The 17,805-nt window shown below is 43.2% G+C and overlaps 1 protein-coding gene across 3 annotated transcripts; it reads right to left on the bottom strand.

The window, feature by feature from the left end:
• Nucleotides 1-14,174: 14,174 nt before the first annotated feature.
• Nucleotides 14,175-17,575, bottom strand: LOC135974263 (uncharacterized). Of its 3 annotated transcripts, none has more exons than XR_010591481.1 (2): nucleotides 15,630-15,744; nucleotides 14,175-14,791 (listed from the first exon to the last, which is right to left on the bottom strand). XR_010591481.1 is itself a non-coding variant. In XM_065561285.1 (2 exons), the coding sequence occupies exons 1-2, from the start codon at nucleotides 16,859-16,861 to the stop codon at nucleotides 14,289-14,291; spliced, it is 759 nt and encodes a 252-aa protein (XP_065417357.1). In that variant the 5' UTR covers nucleotides 16,862-17,575; the 3' UTR covers nucleotides 14,175-14,288. The 3 variants fall into 3 exon arrangements, 1 of the variants encoding a protein (XP_065417357.1); XR_010591480.1 differs by lacking the exon at nucleotides 15,630-15,744 and adding an exon at nucleotides 15,442-15,514; XM_065561285.1 differs by lacking the exon at nucleotides 15,630-15,744 and adding an exon at nucleotides 16,606-17,575.
• Nucleotides 17,576-17,805: the final 230 nt, after the last annotated feature.

Raw genomic sequence — 17,805 nt, 5'->3', positions numbered from 1 at the left:
CATGCTGGAGCTTTGATTTCCGAATAAGTATTCTGATTTAAAAGATCACACTTGGGTCATAAATAATTTTTATAGGAGGACAAACAAAGCATCAAAGCATCATGGGAAGGCATTCATGCACTAACTGAAAGTAAATTGTTTCAGTAATGATTCATTCCCCCAGTGCTTTTGGGGAAACATCAGCAAATATGCAAACAACTGCATTGTGGGGCAAAACAATTCTTTAATGACAGGCAATCAATGTATATTTCCTAATCAGTAATAATATGAAAGAGAGGAGTTAATGCTGGAGTAATATCTTTTTAATACAAAACCGTCCTCTAAACTTTGATTAGTTGCAATGAGTACTCCCTGTGTTTCTCTGAATTGCAGGTTGTTAAGTTTGATGGTGCAAGGTAGAGAATACCAAGTGTCAGTAGTTTGATACCATCTGTCTTAGTGCTCTCTAAATTATTATTTTTAAGCTTATTCTTATCATAGGATCAGAGAACCGCTAGAGGGGTCTAGTCCAGACTATTCCTGAAGAACATAAAGAGGTTCTGATGGACTCTAACAATTAATAAAACCATGTCCCCCCAAAACATGAAAAGGAGCCCATTTTCCCATTTTGAAGAGGCGACTGTTTATGCCCACACCAAGTGGCACCACTCCTCTTAATAGTGGGACCCAGAGGTGCTGACTTTCTGATTTCCTTGGGAATACTTGACCTCCACTCCTCCCCAGACCATGCCCCCACTCCACGCTTTTCCCCAAGGCCTATTGCAACATCCCTTTCCGCCCCTGCTCCATTCCTTGCCCCACCTCTTCCCCCTCCCCTGAGCCCCTCTTCCTGCCCCTGCTCCTCCTCCTCCTCCCCCACAGTCGCTGAACAGCTTATCAGTGGCGGGCAGGAGGTGCTAGGAGGGAGGGGAAAAAGCTGATTGGTGGGGTCTGTCGGTGGGTGCTGAGCACCGACTGGAGCACCCACAGAGTCAGTGCCTATGGTGGGACCATAATCCCCCAAAATGTACACCTTCCCTGCCAGGTACTTCCCATTCAAAGAACAATTTATGCCCCTCCACCCCCAGACACATTCTGGCAGTAGACAGGGGCTTAATTTTGCTCTTGCATAAGGTAGAGGGCATGTTTCTTTATCTGATCACTTGTCAAAAACTGTTCTCATAGGCAATGTAAGAAAAGCCTGCCCTTAAGTTCAGTGCGAGTTTCTCCATGGCCCATGACAATAATACTGTTCGGTTCCAAATCTCCTTCCAGATGCAATATTTTTTTCATCGAGCAGTCACTTCCAAGAGCCAATTGTCAATAAGTGATTATTGTTCAGTTCTATTTTTTGGGGGGGAGGGGGCTTTATGGGATGGGTAGTTGGAAGTGGTATGAGTCTGTAATTACCTTCATTTCATCATGTCATGGTCTCAACTATGCCCTTGTCACAGAATCCAAGGTTGAACACTGGCAGCAGCAGGCTTATGGTAGCTGCAGACAGCACATTGTAGCTACATTTTGTAGAATTATGATTTTATTTATTTCAGACTTGTATAATTGGCATCAAAAACTGGGCTAATATGTCTATTACATCCTTATATACTAGAGCCAGTATGGCTGTATATGTTATGGGAACATTATTCCTTGATACAGTTCCTTTACCTAGTACAATACAGGGAATCCCCTTGTCCACATTTGAAAGCTGTATTCAAAAATCTTTGCCCCAAACTAAAACTGATCGGGAATTTTCTGATTAAAAAAATGTTTTGTCAGAAAATCTGGGTTCATTGAGACCAAAACTGTTCACCAGAAAGGATCAGTTTAGCTGAATCTCCTCATTTACTGTTTTTCTTAAAGGTTTTGAAATGGTTGGAACATCCAGTTTTGACATTTTCTAAACAAAAAGTTTTGGTTTTGGTGTGAACCAACTTTTTGTTTAGAAATTTTAGTTAATTTGTACTAAAAGGTTGAAATACAAACAAAATGCTTCAAAACTATCAACACGAATTGTTTCAGTTGACCCAATCCAATTTTGGGGGGGATTATTGGTTCACAAAATATGAGATTTTGACTTTTCATCCCAATTCAGGACAGAAAATTCTTTCAAAATCTAGAAAATTGTTTTGGGACAGGAAGAGCCTTCCCTGCACAATTCTACGAAACACCCATCTACAAGCTGTACAGAGCTGTATACTGTGTTACTTGGGTAGGTAAACTCTTATCTTGCCATACTGAACGTTTCTGCAGGCATAGCTTCAGTTCATTACAATGTGTTGGTTGTAATAAATACACAAAATTTAGTGGTTGCAGGGAAGAGCTTTGTTCATTAAAGCATGTTTGGTTTATGTTTGTTTTAGTGAGTGCACATTGTGTAGCCATTTTTCCAGCATTGCTACAGAAGAGCCATGGGAAAAAATATCAACTATAATTTAAAAATTGAACCAGTTTTAGAAAACTTGGAGTAGTGCTGGTCACATGGCACAGATGTTTCCAACGATGAAATGTAAAATCATGTCTTGACTAGTGATGGTCATTAAAGAGCCCACTTTCCCCCCCCACAAAAGATGTTAATCCCCAAACGGTTGCCAAAATCCATCTTGAATAATTACATTCTGCCTACCAAATATCCCGGTATAGTTTCTGATAAGTTACTTTTTGCTTCCCTCTTCTAAAAATTCTGCAGTGCTTCTAGTGAAGAATTTCTGTAGTGTCTCATAATGTAGTTGACTGAGTTAGATGGAAACTCAAGCCACAAATTCTGATTTGAATCCAAACTTTCCAAAAAGTGGTGTATTTGATTTGGTGTATCTTTGGGATCTAAATAAAAGACTCTCTGGGCCTAGTCCTGTAATCCTTACTCAGGCACAACTCCAACTGTTCTAGTTTTGCCTGAGTCAACAAGGAGATGAAATGAAACATTTCCTCTTTAGCACAGGATAAAATTTGTTTGTCGGGAATGTGGGTGCCTGTAGACAACAGGAGTAAGGGGAATTGGAAAATCTTTCCCCTTATTTTCTTAATTAAGCAGAAAACTTCACATACTGTAACTGTAACCAAGGAGGGAGGCAAGACCACTTCATAAACAGGCAGCTTAAGGGCACTTGCTGGAAATGTTTACATTTTATTTCTCAAAAACACACAAAGGGCTTGTCCACATGTGGAAATTCACAGTGGCATAATTATACCAGTATAACTATACCACTATACTTACACCAGTATAATTTTCCATGTGGACACTCTTATTCTGTAATAAGAGCACCTTTTTAAAATTTAGCTTATCCTGCTTCCAAAGCAACATCAGTATAGTAATGCCCTAAGTATATAGGAAACATACTGCAGCGTTCAATCCGAGTACAGCGATTTCAAATGAAGGATTGGTGGTGCAGACCTTGTATGGGTTAAGGCATGCTCACCCAGGATCTTTTTGTTTTTAATACTCAGTGTTTGGTGAAGTCTGATCCTTTCCCAAAACCAAACTATGTGCTCTTCAGAAGTGTCCTTTTGAGCCCTAGAGATGACTTAGCTGTCTGGAGAAAGGGATGAACTCCATCCAAAATCAAACCTCCTTTCACTTTGATGGTAGAATTTTAATAAGGGGCTTCTGTGAGTCTCCTTCACCACATCATTAGTAAGGATGGCAGATTTGGCCTTCGGTAAATATTAGGGTGTTTTGCTGTGGCTGAGCCCCTGTGGTTCAAGAAGAAAGCCCAGGACCTAGAAGTCCTAATATTTTTCTAGGATGTATGCCATTAGGAGGGAAAGTATTGAGGTCAAAATGTTGAAGCGAAATAGCCGAATTATTTTACTTACAATAACAATTAGGTAAATCCCTGCAAACTTGATCTTTTTATTGAAATCAATTGAGAAACTCCCATGGACATTAATGGGGTAGGGTCTGGGAGTATGTGGGGCATAGAAGAGGTCAAAGGGAGTAAAATCCTTCTTTTTCCACATCTCTGTCAATTTTGCAAACATGCTTTTATTTTGAAGATAGTGATATTCTGCTGCTTTAGGCTAAAATTCCACTACTGGTTACACCATATGCCTGCAACTGCAACTCCTATTGACCTCAGGATCTAGTTGTAGTATCTTTGGGCCACACTGTGCAATTAAGGCACAAGCCTGTTTTAGGGTCAGGACACAACCAAACCTGTGTTCGGCATGGTTGGCAGCGAGCTCCAGGAGGCACAGTGCAATCTTATAGATTAGATTCCAAGGCCAGAAAGGACCATTGTGATCGTCTAGTCTAACCTCCTGGATAACACAGGCCACAGAACTTCCCTAAAACAATTCCTATTCTGAGCTCTCTGACTTGGATCATCCTATTGCATAGGGTTATCAACTCTGCTAGGATGTATTCTGGGAGCCTCCCAATCGGGCCCTGGCCCACACGCTCACTCAGAAGAAAAATAAATGGCCAGGATGACTGAGTCTCTGATAGAGCTGGAGTCAGACACACCCAGCCTATGGCCAAGAGGATCCCAAGACGGATTGATGAACCTGGTGGAAGATGCCGATGTCAGAGTGGTGCCACTCTTTCTCTGACTGCCCCTGCTGGGATATTCATTTTGAGAATTCCCAATGATTTTGCTGCCAGGTTGCTTGCAGCAGCATCCAGAAGATTAATCTTTAATTCCTGGAGACTCCAGGAAAATCCTGGAGGGTTGGCCACACTACTGCATCACCTCTTAAAAGTGTCTATTGGGTGCTCTGTTTTCCATTTGACCATTTCTTCTGACAGGCCCCTCGGAATGGGGCCATGGCCTTTTCTTCTCACTGTACCTTTTGAGTTGGTTAGCACTATGGGCGGTACTAGCAGGAAATGCACCTGGATCCCATACAGGGAATATAAAATGGGGGAGGGAAAGGTTCCTTGTATGCTCCCCAACCTTTCACACTTTTACAAGAGCCAAGCACAGTTGAGTCCTTTATGTTGACCTCTGCCAAGAGGCTAGCATGGCTTGAATGTAGCTATGGTACTATTTACTATTTTGCTGGTATGTAGTGGATGATGAATAAATTAGTGCAAACTTAAATCGATTCTATTAAAAATGTTGACACCATATTTACCACCCTGTTAAAGTACTATAGGCCAGTCATTAGCATGGAGAGACCAAGGAGAAAATAACTTTAAGGTGACACTGACTGGAACACAGAAACCATAACAGCATTTCATAAATAACATATTTCTTTTATTATGTTAATTTTTCAGAATAGCCTCAGAGTTAAGTGTAATGTTTGATCACTTTATCCATCTATGCTAGTATATTACTAGTCTGCTTAGTCACATCTAGAAATATGTTCTTTGTGTCTGTGTTTGCCAAAGTAAATAGAAATCAATGAAAATAGCAAAAGTGCTGAAGTGAAGTGCTCGTTAATTTAAGTTTCATACTTGACATTGTTAAGGGCTAATCATAGAAAATAAGATCTTTTGCTGACTACTGAAAATGTACCAATACCACTATGGTTCCTGCTGCTTTATTTTCACAGTGGCGTTGTCATTAATAAGAAAGACTTCTGACTACAGCAGTTTGGACAGATGTTAACGGTATGGCAAATCACTCTTTCTCAGAGACTTAAGTCCTTTCATATGAATGACATGAGTTAAAGGAGAGATTTTGCAAACAGAGAATATTGAGCTGTTGTGCATACATTGAAAGAACTTTTGTTGAGCATTTTTAGAAACATCAAAAAGATCTTCCTGCTGTTTTCAAACATCTACAAATATGCATGAAGCCTGTTGGCAATTTAAAATGGGAAGATATACAGAGAGCTGGAGGTGGTTACACAGGAAATTAGAAAAGCCATGTGTCATCAGAATGAAATAAATGTGCCTTTGGATGGGAAAGTAATTGCAGGGGTGTGTCCGTTCTGTTGATATCAAGCAGGTGTCCATAAATTAGAATAAACATTCGTAATTAATTGTTGTTAGCATTAATGAGAAAATGTTTTAAATATGCTAACTTGTCTCTTTCTTCCTTTGCTGAAGCCTTTTAGTCTTAGGATGACTTTGCAATTGCAGAGATAGTTTGGAAACTACATTGTCCTTTCACTTATTTTTTTACTATGTACAGTGGTTATTGTAGGTACTAGCTCAGATTTACCTATGGTATACCAAATTATGCTGGTGTTAATATTGATGGAGGTCTGTGGTGGGGAGAATCCATCAGGGGACTAAGTTGTGGTTGTGAAAAGCAGCTGCAACCTATACGGGGGAGTTTGTTAGGGTTATGTGGAGCCCCCGAAGGGGTGTCATTGTTCAGGTGGTCCAAGGATACCACATCATTTATGAATGTGGACTGTATTCATGCCTAGCTAAATCCTTATTCTGGCAGAACTCCATTTGTAATAGGTACTTCATTTGCTTTCCCTTCATTTTCCTGTCTTCCTGCATTCATATCAAAGGAGCATTTTTCATGTCACTTAGAATTCAGGGCTCTTTGGTCCTGTCTACACTAAGGAAACTTTAGAAAAATTTTCATCACAGCTAACCTCATTTTTTCTCCACCAGCATTAGGTGACCTAGCGAACAGTTCACTGATTGTCACCAATTTGTAAGGACCGTCGTGGCACTTAGCCTGGCTCAGAGCATTAAACAGAAGCCAGTGGCCTGCCTCCACTTGATAGGAGAGCCTCTATTCTTAGCACCAGTGGAGGTGAACTGGTGTTAGCAATGTTGAAAAATCTTTGAAAAACGTCCCTATGCTAGACAGGGCCTGAGTGGGAATCAGAATCTGAGGTGTAAATATTAACACGCTAGTGTATTTGACAACACCTTTGGAGCATAACTATTCTTTACTAGTCCAATCTTTTGCTCACTAAAGTGATAGATAAGTGGTATTCGCAAGAGCTAGACATAGTGTGAGCAGGTGATGTGCATCTCAGACCGTTCTGTCAATGTACCTAATTCTTGGTACTTGGACTATAATATTTCCACTATTCCAGTCCTGAGAATCCCCTGGTCAGAAGCTGAGAACCATATCAAGTTATGTGGTGTTTAGCAATGAGGCCAAACACCCTTACTTAAAAATGACAAGATCTTTCACTCAGTGCACAGTGTGAATCTGGAGTAACTACACTGAAATCAATATTTATGCTAATCTATCTGAAGTTAGAATTTAGCTCAAAATTAGGGCCCATAAAACTAATTTTATTCTGCCACATCTGTTTCCATACTGTTCTAATGTTTTTTTTGGCTTAATAATTTTAGCTTGATCTTTTTAGTGACAAAATGTCAATAACAATTAGGCATTTGTATCGTGAAGTTTGAACTTAAAATTGGGGCTAAAACTGCCAGAACCTTTTAGAAATGTGAGTATCCTTCAATGAGCTCTCCAATCTTTGCTTAACAGAGCTGGGAGTTGCACCCTTTATACATTCTTTATCTTTTACAAAGCTGCTTAATTTCATTCTGTCATGAGATGTTGGAAAAATGAAGTTATTCTCCCAGTGGCACAGGCTCTTCTTTTTAATAGAAGACTTCATCTGGAAAGCTAACTCTATTAACTGGAACGGTGGTATACCAAAGTGCTGACTTCTCTTAGCAGGGTATTGGTCTGCCATCATTTTGACTAGGACTGTAGACAGTAAGAACCTCTTGGAGACAGACCTTAGACAGATTTTTCTTTGGGGAATAAGTATCTATTTCATACTGTACTGTTCTGCTTTGTAATTCTCATGCTACTGTAAATTTTCCCCATAAATCATCTAAACACTCCCTCTTTCCCTATGAAGCCCTTATAAGGACCTGTCTCTCTACTCTCTGCACTTCAGAATCTCTCAATAGCCAAGAGCAATGGGATACATACCAGAAAATCCAGACACACATCATCATCTTATGTCAAAGGTACAAACTTATTGTAAGCCTTTCATCAGATTATATATCTCCCTGAAAAAAAGAAGAATCACCTAGCTCTGCCTTTCTGATTCAATTTGCTGGTATTAAACTTTCCAGGATACATTGCTCTCCTAAACTCCACCCCTAAAATTTGCACGCACATTTCTTTGTATACTCAAAACCTGCACTTTTTTTCTCACAACAAAAACAAATGCATGGAATTAACCATTTTGCATGCATGCTTGTAGAGTCACTATCAGTGGAGTTATTCTGGATTCACACTGGTATATAAATAGCCCTTTTGTGTGCAAAGAGTGTTATAGGCATGATTTTGGAGGCCACTTTTGAGAATCTGACCCTGGTTATTATCTATCCTTAACTAAAGGTTTAATTAATTTTACCTGTTCTTTGAAAGATATTTCACTCTTGGGACTCAGTTTCTCTTTGTTTTTCCCTTTCTAACATGCCTACCCCGTAATTATTTTTTCTTTTGGGGAAAAATGATTAAACGGAAGATCTCTTTACTATGGGTAGGTCCATCTAAGTCTAAGATCAGTTGGGTATAGACTTTAACTGCTCTCTTTTAGTCCCTAAGAAACCCAGAAACTCTTAAATTTCCAGACTTGCAGCTGCAGTCTCAGTGTATAGGACAAAAATACAAGAGTTGCAGTGCTACATATAAACTTGTAACTTTTGGCGGCGATAACTCACCCACAGTATGGAAGTTTAGCAATTATATTCATAGTTGTGACATCACATTAATGGATTCTGAGTCACTCGCTGAAAATCTTATATGCCAGTGGTATCAATTAGGGGGAGCTGGGGTCAGGGAACGCCCCTCTTCTCCCAGGTTTTTGCACTTACTCAAAGCTCCATAGGTTGTGGGGCTGGGGGAGGGAGGGGCATGGCCTGACTGGTTTTAAGCAGTGATCCCATCCTAAATCAGTACAGCTGCTGCTGGAGTGGTCCAGGGTATTACTCCAGCATTGTGGTTGCAATGCCACTGAAATTTGAGCTAGCCATTTCTCTGTACATCTGGAGGGGTGGGTAGGCCACATTTCAGTGGGTGGGGGTGTGATGCCGTGCACCAGGTCGCAACGCCACTCACTGAGATTTGGCCTGGCTTCCCCTCTGTTGAGATGGAGGGGTAGCAAGGCCAAACGGTGTTGCAACCGGGGGTACGGGGAATCAGTTCCTATGTGACGGAGTGCAGAGGAGTCTGCTGAGACTTGACTCTTGGCGGCCCCAACTCATGCTCTGCCTACGTAAGAGAGAGAGGAGATTCCCATGCTGAGGAGGGCTGGGGTCCCTGTGGGAGGATGAGTGGGAACAGGAACAGAGTCTTTGCTGAGGGGTGGGGGGTGAAGGCAGGAAAAGGAATTTGTACTCCCTCACCCACAAGAAATATCTGAATTGGCACCACAGGCTGCCACATCTGACTCGGCTGCTAAAGGGCCTTTCAGTTTGGAAAACATCTCCAGTAGCACTCAAACTAGGGCTGTTCAAGGTGTGGGGGAGGGGAGTGGAGAATTGGGTAGGGATAAGAGACCTTGAGTGACAGAGAAGCAAACTTGAAATATATGGGTGTTAAAGTGGGGAAAATAGCTGCAGTAGGAGCAATTAGGAGGGGATGCTCTCAGGGCATCTGTATAGGGATTTGATACAGGTCAGAGATCTAAGCATTGTATCAAGTAAAACAGACAGTTTGAATTATGGGATTATAATTCCATTCTGTGTCTTTGATGACAATCCCATTCAGATTTCTTTTTCATGTTGTGTATATCACCAGTGCTGCAGATGGAATTATAATCTCCTATTTCAGTTTTTATAGATGTCTCTAATTAATTGTAGAATGAACGTATGGTGTATTTTATCTATCTATCTATCTATCTATCTATCTATCTATCTATCTATCTAATCAATAATCTACTTTATTGGGGATACTAGATAGGTAGCTAATAGCTCTGAGGCTATATTCACCCATCAAGGAGCTCTGACAACATTAGGGTAGCCAGGTTAGTAAGGTCAATGTATTTGGCACTTTGTGGACATAGATTTTACAGATATGATTTTGAGAATTTGGCGATAGGTATCTTGAACCCTCCTGTTTCAGTTTAGGTAATATTGCCTCAGTTTACCTTATGCTAAAATAATGGGGGAAATAGTACTTTCTGACTGCGGGTTGTTGTGAAGATTAATGATTTTAAAGTGCTTTGAGATCCTTAATGTGTGTGATCTGTCTTTTGAAAGATGGTGAATACTGGATGGCTTCACTTTGGTTCTCCAAGATGACCTTCTCTGAGTGCTCCTCCATGCCCCATATACGGCTATTATTATTATAGAATCTTAGCTACTCTTCTAACTATAGTGGACATTTTTTTTTCACTTGTGAAAAAAGAACTAGATAAATTCATGGAGGATAGGTCCATCAATGGCTATGAGCCAGGATGGACAGGAATGGTGTTTGCCAGAAGCTGGGAATGGGTGACAGGGAATGGATCACTTGATGATTACCTGCTCTGTTCATTCCCTCTGAGGCACCTGACATTGGCCACTGTCGGAAGACAGGATATTGGTGTTAGATGGACCTTCGGTCTGACACAGTATGGCCGTTCTTATGTTCTTATGTGAAACCTTCTCCATTTGTTGATATTATAATAATGTCTCCTAGAATGGGAGAAGGATGTCCTAAATGGTGAAACTAGCTAAGGGCATAGACCAGTACTTGAAATCCATAATCTGTGATCTGGAGGAAAGGAGCTGTCAGAATGAGTTCTTCCAGTACACACACACGTATACCCTGCTGCACTCTGCCAATGGATTAATGGGAATTCTGGCATTTCATACAGGACTTATTCTGATAGAATATTCTGTTTGGTAACTTCTTCTCACAGAAGTTAAAGCCTGGGACTCTCATAATACAGAGATGGGGGGAAGAGGGGTCATATAATCATCAGGATAGATGATGAAAATTCATTTAGATATTTGTGCAAATCTAAATATCGTCTGGGTGTTAACCTTTCACTTTACATAATGAAGAGCTACAGACTACTAAACAGCATACTTTGCAAAATGAACTTTATAGCACCAAGGTCTAGATTTTTAATGGTATTTAGACGTTGCACCACTCAGCACTTCAATACGGAACCTATTTAGGAGCCAAAATCCTTTTTGAAAGTGATTTAGGCTTCTAAAATCACATAGCTGTTGCAATGCTGAGTACTGCAATGCATAAATACCATTAAAAATCTGGACCTAAGTCACTGTTGCTGGCTTCTGCCAAGGAATTCTTAATAATATAACAGATGCTGGAAACTAGTTGCAAATAATGTAATCGGAGAATACTGGATATCAAAGAGCAATCTGTCTTGCCAGAAAGCCAAATTACATTTAGGACTTAGTTTAGACCATTTTTTTTTACCTTTGGATACATGCAAAATTTATAGAATTCCTAGGCCACCAGTAGTGAACTGTGCAAAACACTCCCCTTTTACATTCATTCTGAGATATTTCTGAGTGAGGTGTGATATATGTGTTGAACAGATGCCAGAAAAAAACCCAGTGTATTTTGGACAGCATACTTCCATGTTGTCAGGTTTAACACCGGTAACTCACAATAGTAAGTCTCTGCAGTGAATGTTAAATTAATCTTGTTTAGTGCTTATGTGGCTGTACTTTCCCAGAAATATTCAGATTAAATTTAGCGAGAAAAATGTAATTTGACCAGATATAATAAAACGAAACATTTAATGGATGTCAAAGTAGCTGAAAGTGCCAGTCCTGCAGAGTTTGATAAAGAACTGATTGTTATTTCTTCAGTATCAGAATTCTAAGGGTATGTCTACACTACAAAATTAGGTCGAATTTATAGAAGCCGGTTTTATAGAAATCGGTTGTATACAGCTGATTGTGTGTGTCCCCACATAAAATGCTCTAAGTGCATGAAGTCGGCGGACCGCGTCCACAGTACCGAGGCTAGCGTCGACTTCCGGAGTGTTGCACTATGGGTAGCTATCCCACAGTTCCCGCAGTCTCTGCCGCCCATTGGAATTCTGGGTTGAGATCCCAATGCCTGAATGATGCAAAACAGTGTCGCGGGGGGTTCTGGGTACATGTCGTCAGGCACCTCCCCCTCCGTCAGAGCAACGGCAGACAATCGATTCGCGCCTTTTTACCGGGGTTACCTGTGCAGACAACATACCACGCCAAGCATGGAGTCCGCTCAGCTCAGCTCAGCCCACCATCACCATATGTCCTCTGGGTGCCGGCCGACATGGTACTGCATTGCTACACAGCAGCAGCTAATTGCCTTTTGGCAGTAGATGGTGCAGTATGACTGGTAGCCTTCATCAGCGATCTGGATGCTGGCAGACATGGGGCTGCATTGCACACAGCAGCAGCCCCTTGCCTTTTGGTAGAAGATGGTATATTACGATTGATATCCATCGTCGTCGTACTGCAGTGGCTGTCAATCATGGGCACCTGGGCAGACATACTCAGTCCTATCGAACAGTCTCGACGATTATGGCTATCAGTCGTAGTATGCTATTTTCTGCCAAGCACCCAGTATTTTCTGCCAAGCACCCAGAAGATGCCGAGGGCTATCAGTCATGCTGCACCGTTGTCTGTCAGCTTAAGATGTAAAAAATAGATTTGTTCTGTATTCATTTGCTTCCTCCTCCCTCCGTGAAATCAACGGCCTGCTAAACCCAGGGTTTTGAGTTCAGTCTTTGGGGGGGGCCATTCTGTGTGACCGTTGTTTGTGTTTCTCCCTGATGCACAGCCACCTTTGTTGATTTTAATTCCCTGTACCTGTACGCCATGTCGTCACTCGCCCCTCCCTCCCTCCCTCCCTCCGTCCGTCAGATACTACTTTCGCGCCTTTTTTCAGACCAGACGCCATAGCACTGGGATCATGGAGCCCGCTCAGATCACTGCGGCAATTATGAGCACTATGAACACCACGCGCATTGTCCTGGAGTATATGCAGAGCCAGGACATGCCAAAGCAAAACCAGGACCAGTCGAGGAGGCGATTGCAGCGCGGCGACGAGAGTGATGAGGACATTGATATGGACATAGACCTCTCACAAAGTACAGGCCCCAGCAATGTGCAAATCATGGTGTTACTGGGGCAGGTTCATGCCGTGGAACGCCGATTCTGAGCCCGGGAAACAAGCACAGACTGGTGGGACTGCATCGTGCTGCAGGTGTGGGATGATTCCCAGTGGCTGCGAAACTTTCGCATGCATAAGGACACTTTCATGGAACTTTGTGACTTGCTTTCCCCTGCCCTGAAGCACCAGAATACCAGGATGAGAGCAGCCCTCACAGTTGAGAAGCTAGTGGCGATAGCCCTGTGGAAGCTTGCAATGCCAGACAGCTACCGGTCAGTCGGGAATCAATTTGGAGTGGGCAAATCTACTGTGGGGGCTGCTGTGATCCAAGTTGCCAGGGCAATGAAAGACCTGGTGATATCAAGGGTAGTGACTCTGGGAAACGTGCAGGCCATAGTGGATGGCTTTGCTGCAATGGGATTCCCAAACTGTGGTGGGAAGATAGATGGAACCCATATCCCTATCTTGGCACCGGAACACCAAGCCACCGAGTACATAAACCGCAAGGGGTACTTTTCAATGCTGCTGCAAGCCCTGGTGGATCACAAGGGATGTTTCACCAACATCAACGTGGGATGGCCGGGAAAGGTACATGATGCTTGCGTCTTCAGGCACTCTGGTCTGTTTTGAAAGCTGGAGGAAGGGACTTTCTTCCCGGACCAGAAAATAACCACTGGGGATGTTGAAATGCCTATAGTTATCCTTGGGGACCCAGCCTACCCCTTAATGCCATGGCTCATGAAGCTGTACACAGGCAGCCTGGACAGTAGTCAGGACCTGTTCAACTACAGGCTGAGCAAGTGCCGAATGGTGGTGGAATGTGCATTTGGACGTTTAAAAGCGCGCTGGCGCAGCTTACTGACTCGCTCAGACCTCAGCGAAAAGAATATCCCCATTGTTATTGCTGCTTGCTGTGTGCTCCACAATATCTGTGAGAGTAAGGGGGAGACATATATGGCGGGGTGGGAGGTTGAGGCACATCGCCTGGCCACTGATTATGCGCAGCCAGACACCAGGGCGGTTAGAAGAGCACAGCAGGGTGCGGTGCGCATTAGAGAAGCTTTGAAAATGAGTTTTGTGACTGGCCAGGCTACGGTGTGAAACTTCTGTTTGTTTCTCTTTGATGAACCCTCCGCCCCACCCCCCCACGCGGTTCACTCTACTTCCCTGTAAACCAACCACCTCACTCTCCCCTCCCCCTTCGAGCACCACTTGCAGAAGCAATAAAGTCATTGTTACTTCACATTCATGCATTCTTTATTAATTCATCACACAACTAGGGGATAATTGCCAAGGTAGCCCGGGATGGGTGGGGGAGGAGGGAAGGAAAAGGACACACTGCAGTTTAAAACTTTAACTCTTATTGAAGGCCAGCCTTCTGATGCTCGGGCAATCATCTGGGGTGGAATGACTGGGTGGCCGGAGGCCCCCGCACCGTGTTCTTGGGCGTCTGGGTGAGGAGGCTATGGAACTTGGGGAGGAGGGCTGTTGGTTACACAGGGGCTGTAGCGGCGGTCTCTGCTCCTGCTGCCTTTCCTGCAGCTCAACCATAAGCTGGAGCATATCAGTTTGATGCTCCAGCAGCCGGAGCATCAACTCTTGCCTTCTGTCTGCAAGTTGACGCCACCTATCATCTTCAGCCCGCCACTTGCTCTGTTCATCCCGCGATTCAGCCCGCCTCCCCTCCTCTCGTTCATACTGTGCTTTTCTGTAGTCTGACATTGACTGCCTCCACGCATTCTGCTGTGCTCTTTCAGGGTGGGAGGACATCTGGAGCTCCGTGAACATGTCATCCCGAGTCCGCCATTTTCTCCTTCTAATCTTCACTAGCCTCTGTGAAGGAGAAACATTTGCAGCTGGTGGAGGAGAAGGGAGAGGTGGTTAAAAAAGACACATTTTAGAGAACAATGGTGTCAAGGCTGTATCCCCACTTTGAACTTTAGGGTACAAATGTAGGGGCCTGCATGAAAACTTCTAAGCTTAACTACCAGCTTAGCTCTGGTCCTGCTGCCACCATTTCCAATGGATTCCCTCCCTGGGAAGCCTTGAAAAACCTTCACCAATTCCCTGGTGAATACAGATCCAAACCCCTTGGATCTAAAACAAGGAGAAATTAACCATTCCCCTCCTTCCTCCCACCAACTCCTGGTGAATACAGATCCAACCCCCTTGGATCTAAAACAAGGAGAAATTAATCATTCCCCTCCTTCCTCCCACCAACTCCTGGTGAATCAAGATCCAAACCCCTTGGATCTTAAAACAAGGAAAAATCAATCAGGTTCTTAAAAGAAGGCTTTTAATTAAAGAAAAAGGTAAAAAATCATCTCTGTAAAATCAGTATGGAAATTAACCTTACAGGGTAATCAAACTTAAAGAGCTCAGAGGACTCCCCTCTAGTCTTAGGTTCAAAGTACAGCAAATAAAGATAAACACTCTAGTAAAAGGTACATTTACAAGTTGAGAAAACAAAGGAAAACTAAGACGTCTTGCCTGGCTATTTACTTACAAGTTTGAAATAGGAGAGACTTGTTTAGAAAGATGTGGAGAACCTGGATTGATGTCTGGTCCCTCTCAGTCCCGAGAGCGAATGCACTCCCAAAACAAAGAACACAAACAAAAACCTTCCCCCCCCCAAAGATTTGAAAGTATCTTGTCCCCTTATTGGTCCTTTAGGTCAGATGCCAGCCAGGTTACCTGAGCTTCTTAACCCTTTACAGGGAAAAGGATTTTGGAGTCTCTGGCCAGGAGGGATTTTATAGTACTGTACACAGGACAGCTGTTACCCTTCCCTTTATAGTTATGACAAATGGGTACACTCTTTCATGTTAAATTTTGCTGTTCACATTACACAGCACATGTGCTTTCATTACAAGGTCGCATTTTTCCTCTTATATTGAGGGCCTGCCGGTTTGGTGTGAGAGATCACTTACGCAGTGCCAGGCAACAGATTTCGGCTTGCAGGCAGCCATGGTAAGCCACGGTCTTTTGGCTTTTTTAACCTTCTTAACATGTGGGAATGGTTTCAAACAGTAGCACCCTCATTTCCCATACCAAACACCCATTGGGTTGGCCATTTAAAATGGGTTTGCAATGTAAAAGGAGGGGCTGCGGTTCCCGGGTTAACATGCAGCACAAACCCAACTAACCCCCCTTCCCCCCCACACACACCCAAGATGATCACTTCACTCCTCCCCCCCACCGCGTGGCTAATAGCGGGGAACATTTCTGTTCAGCCGAGCAGGAACGGGCACCTTAATAAAATCACCCCATTTCAACCAGGTGACCGTGAATGATATCACTCTCCTGAGGATAACAAAGAGCGATAAGGAATGGATGTTGTCTGCATGCCAGCAAACACCGGGACCATACACTGCCATGCTTTGTTATGCAATGATTCCAGACTATGTGCTACTGGCCTGGCGTGGTAAAGTGTCCTACCATGGCGGACGGGATAAGGCAGCCCTCCCCAGAAACCTTTTGCAAAGGCTTTGGGAGTACATGAAGGAGAGCTTTCTGGAGATGTCCCTGAAGGATTTCCGCTCCATCCCCATACACGTTAACAGACTTTTCCAGTAGCTGTACTGGCCGCGATTGCCAGGGCAAATTAATCATTAATCATTAAACACGCTTGCTTTTAAACCATGTGTAATATTTACAAAGGTACACTCACCAGAGGTCCCCTGTGTGCCCTCAGGGTCTGGGAGCACGCCTTGGGTGAGTTCGGGGGTTACTGGCTCCAGGTCCAGGGTGATAAACATATCCTGGCTGTTGGGGAAACCGGTTTCTCCACTTCCTTGCTGCTGTGAGCTATCTACATTATCTTCATCCTCCTCTTCCTCGTACCCCGAACCCTCTTCCCTGTGTGTTTCTCCAGTGACGGAGTCATAGCACACGGTTGGGGTAGTGGTGGCTGCACCCCCTAGCATGGCATGCAGCTCTGCGTAGAAGCAGCATGTTTGCGGCTCTGCCCCGAACCTTCCGTTTGCCTCTCTGGCTTTGTGGTAGGCTTGCCTTAGCTCCTTAATTTTCACGTGGCACTGCTATGCGTACCTGTTATGGCCTCTGTCCTTCATGGCCTTGGAGGCCTTTTCTAATATTTTGCCATTTCGTTTACTGCTACGGAGTTCAGCTAGCACTGATTCATCTCCCCATATGGCGAGCAGATCCCGTACCTCCCGTTCGGTCCATGCTGGAGCTCTTTTGCGATCCTGGGACTCCATCACGGTTACCTGTGCTGATGAGCTCTGCTGGTCACCTGTGCTCTCCACAGTAGTTTAGCTGATCCTCTTTTTAGTCAGGTCTCAGTATAGTCCCACCATGATCCCTAAGTGTTTCTTACTGCTCTGAAATTTCTTTTCCATTTTGAAGTGTTGTAGATGCAACCTAAATGATGAAAGCCCTTGGCTAACTAGGTCAGCTTCCTGAACCTGGTCCTAGCTAATAGCTGAGCTCTGGCCTATAAGGAATCCAATAATCAGGAGAGTAGGCTGTTGCACTTTGAAATGGTACACAGAAGGTGTGTACTCTTCCCAAATCCAACTTGTCTTAAACAAACAAATAAACAAAACTTACAAAAATAAACAAGACCACACACTGTAGGGTAAGATTTAAAGTAAAGATCCTATATCTACATTTAGCTGCTTTGCACTTTTGAAAATCAGGCCATTGATTTAGGCACCTCCTGTGGATTTAGAACTCTAACTTCAGGCTTCTATTGTTTAAATCTTAGCCTAAGACTTTTTCTTTTATGTTTCAGCTATGCTTTTGTCATCTTTGGCCCCATCTCCTTCTGAGCACCTTAGAGGGAAGTCAGTTTATAATTTAAATATTATGATCATTATTTGTTTCCTGGGTATTTTAAGGAAGAGTT

This window comes from Chrysemys picta, chromosome 11 (assembly GCF_011386835.1).
Source record: "Chrysemys picta bellii isolate R12L10 chromosome 11, ASM1138683v2, whole genome shotgun sequence".
In the NCBI taxonomy this organism is placed as follows: Eukaryota; Metazoa; Chordata; order Testudines; family Emydidae; genus Chrysemys; species Chrysemys picta.
The sequence above is the reverse complement of the archived record's forward strand: the minus strand, read 5'-3'. Positions and strand labels throughout refer to the sequence as shown.

Excerpts from the sequence above, each read along its gene's own strand:
- LOC135974263 (XM_065561285.1), bottom strand. The coding sequence starts at position 16,861 with ATGCTAGGGGGTGCAGCCACCACTACCCCAACCGTGTGCTATGACTCC. Across the intron at positions 14,792-16,605 it reads GGGCACACAGGGGACCTCTG|CTGCAAATGTTTCTCCTTCA; the intron begins GTGAGTGTACCT and ends CTCCTCCACCAG.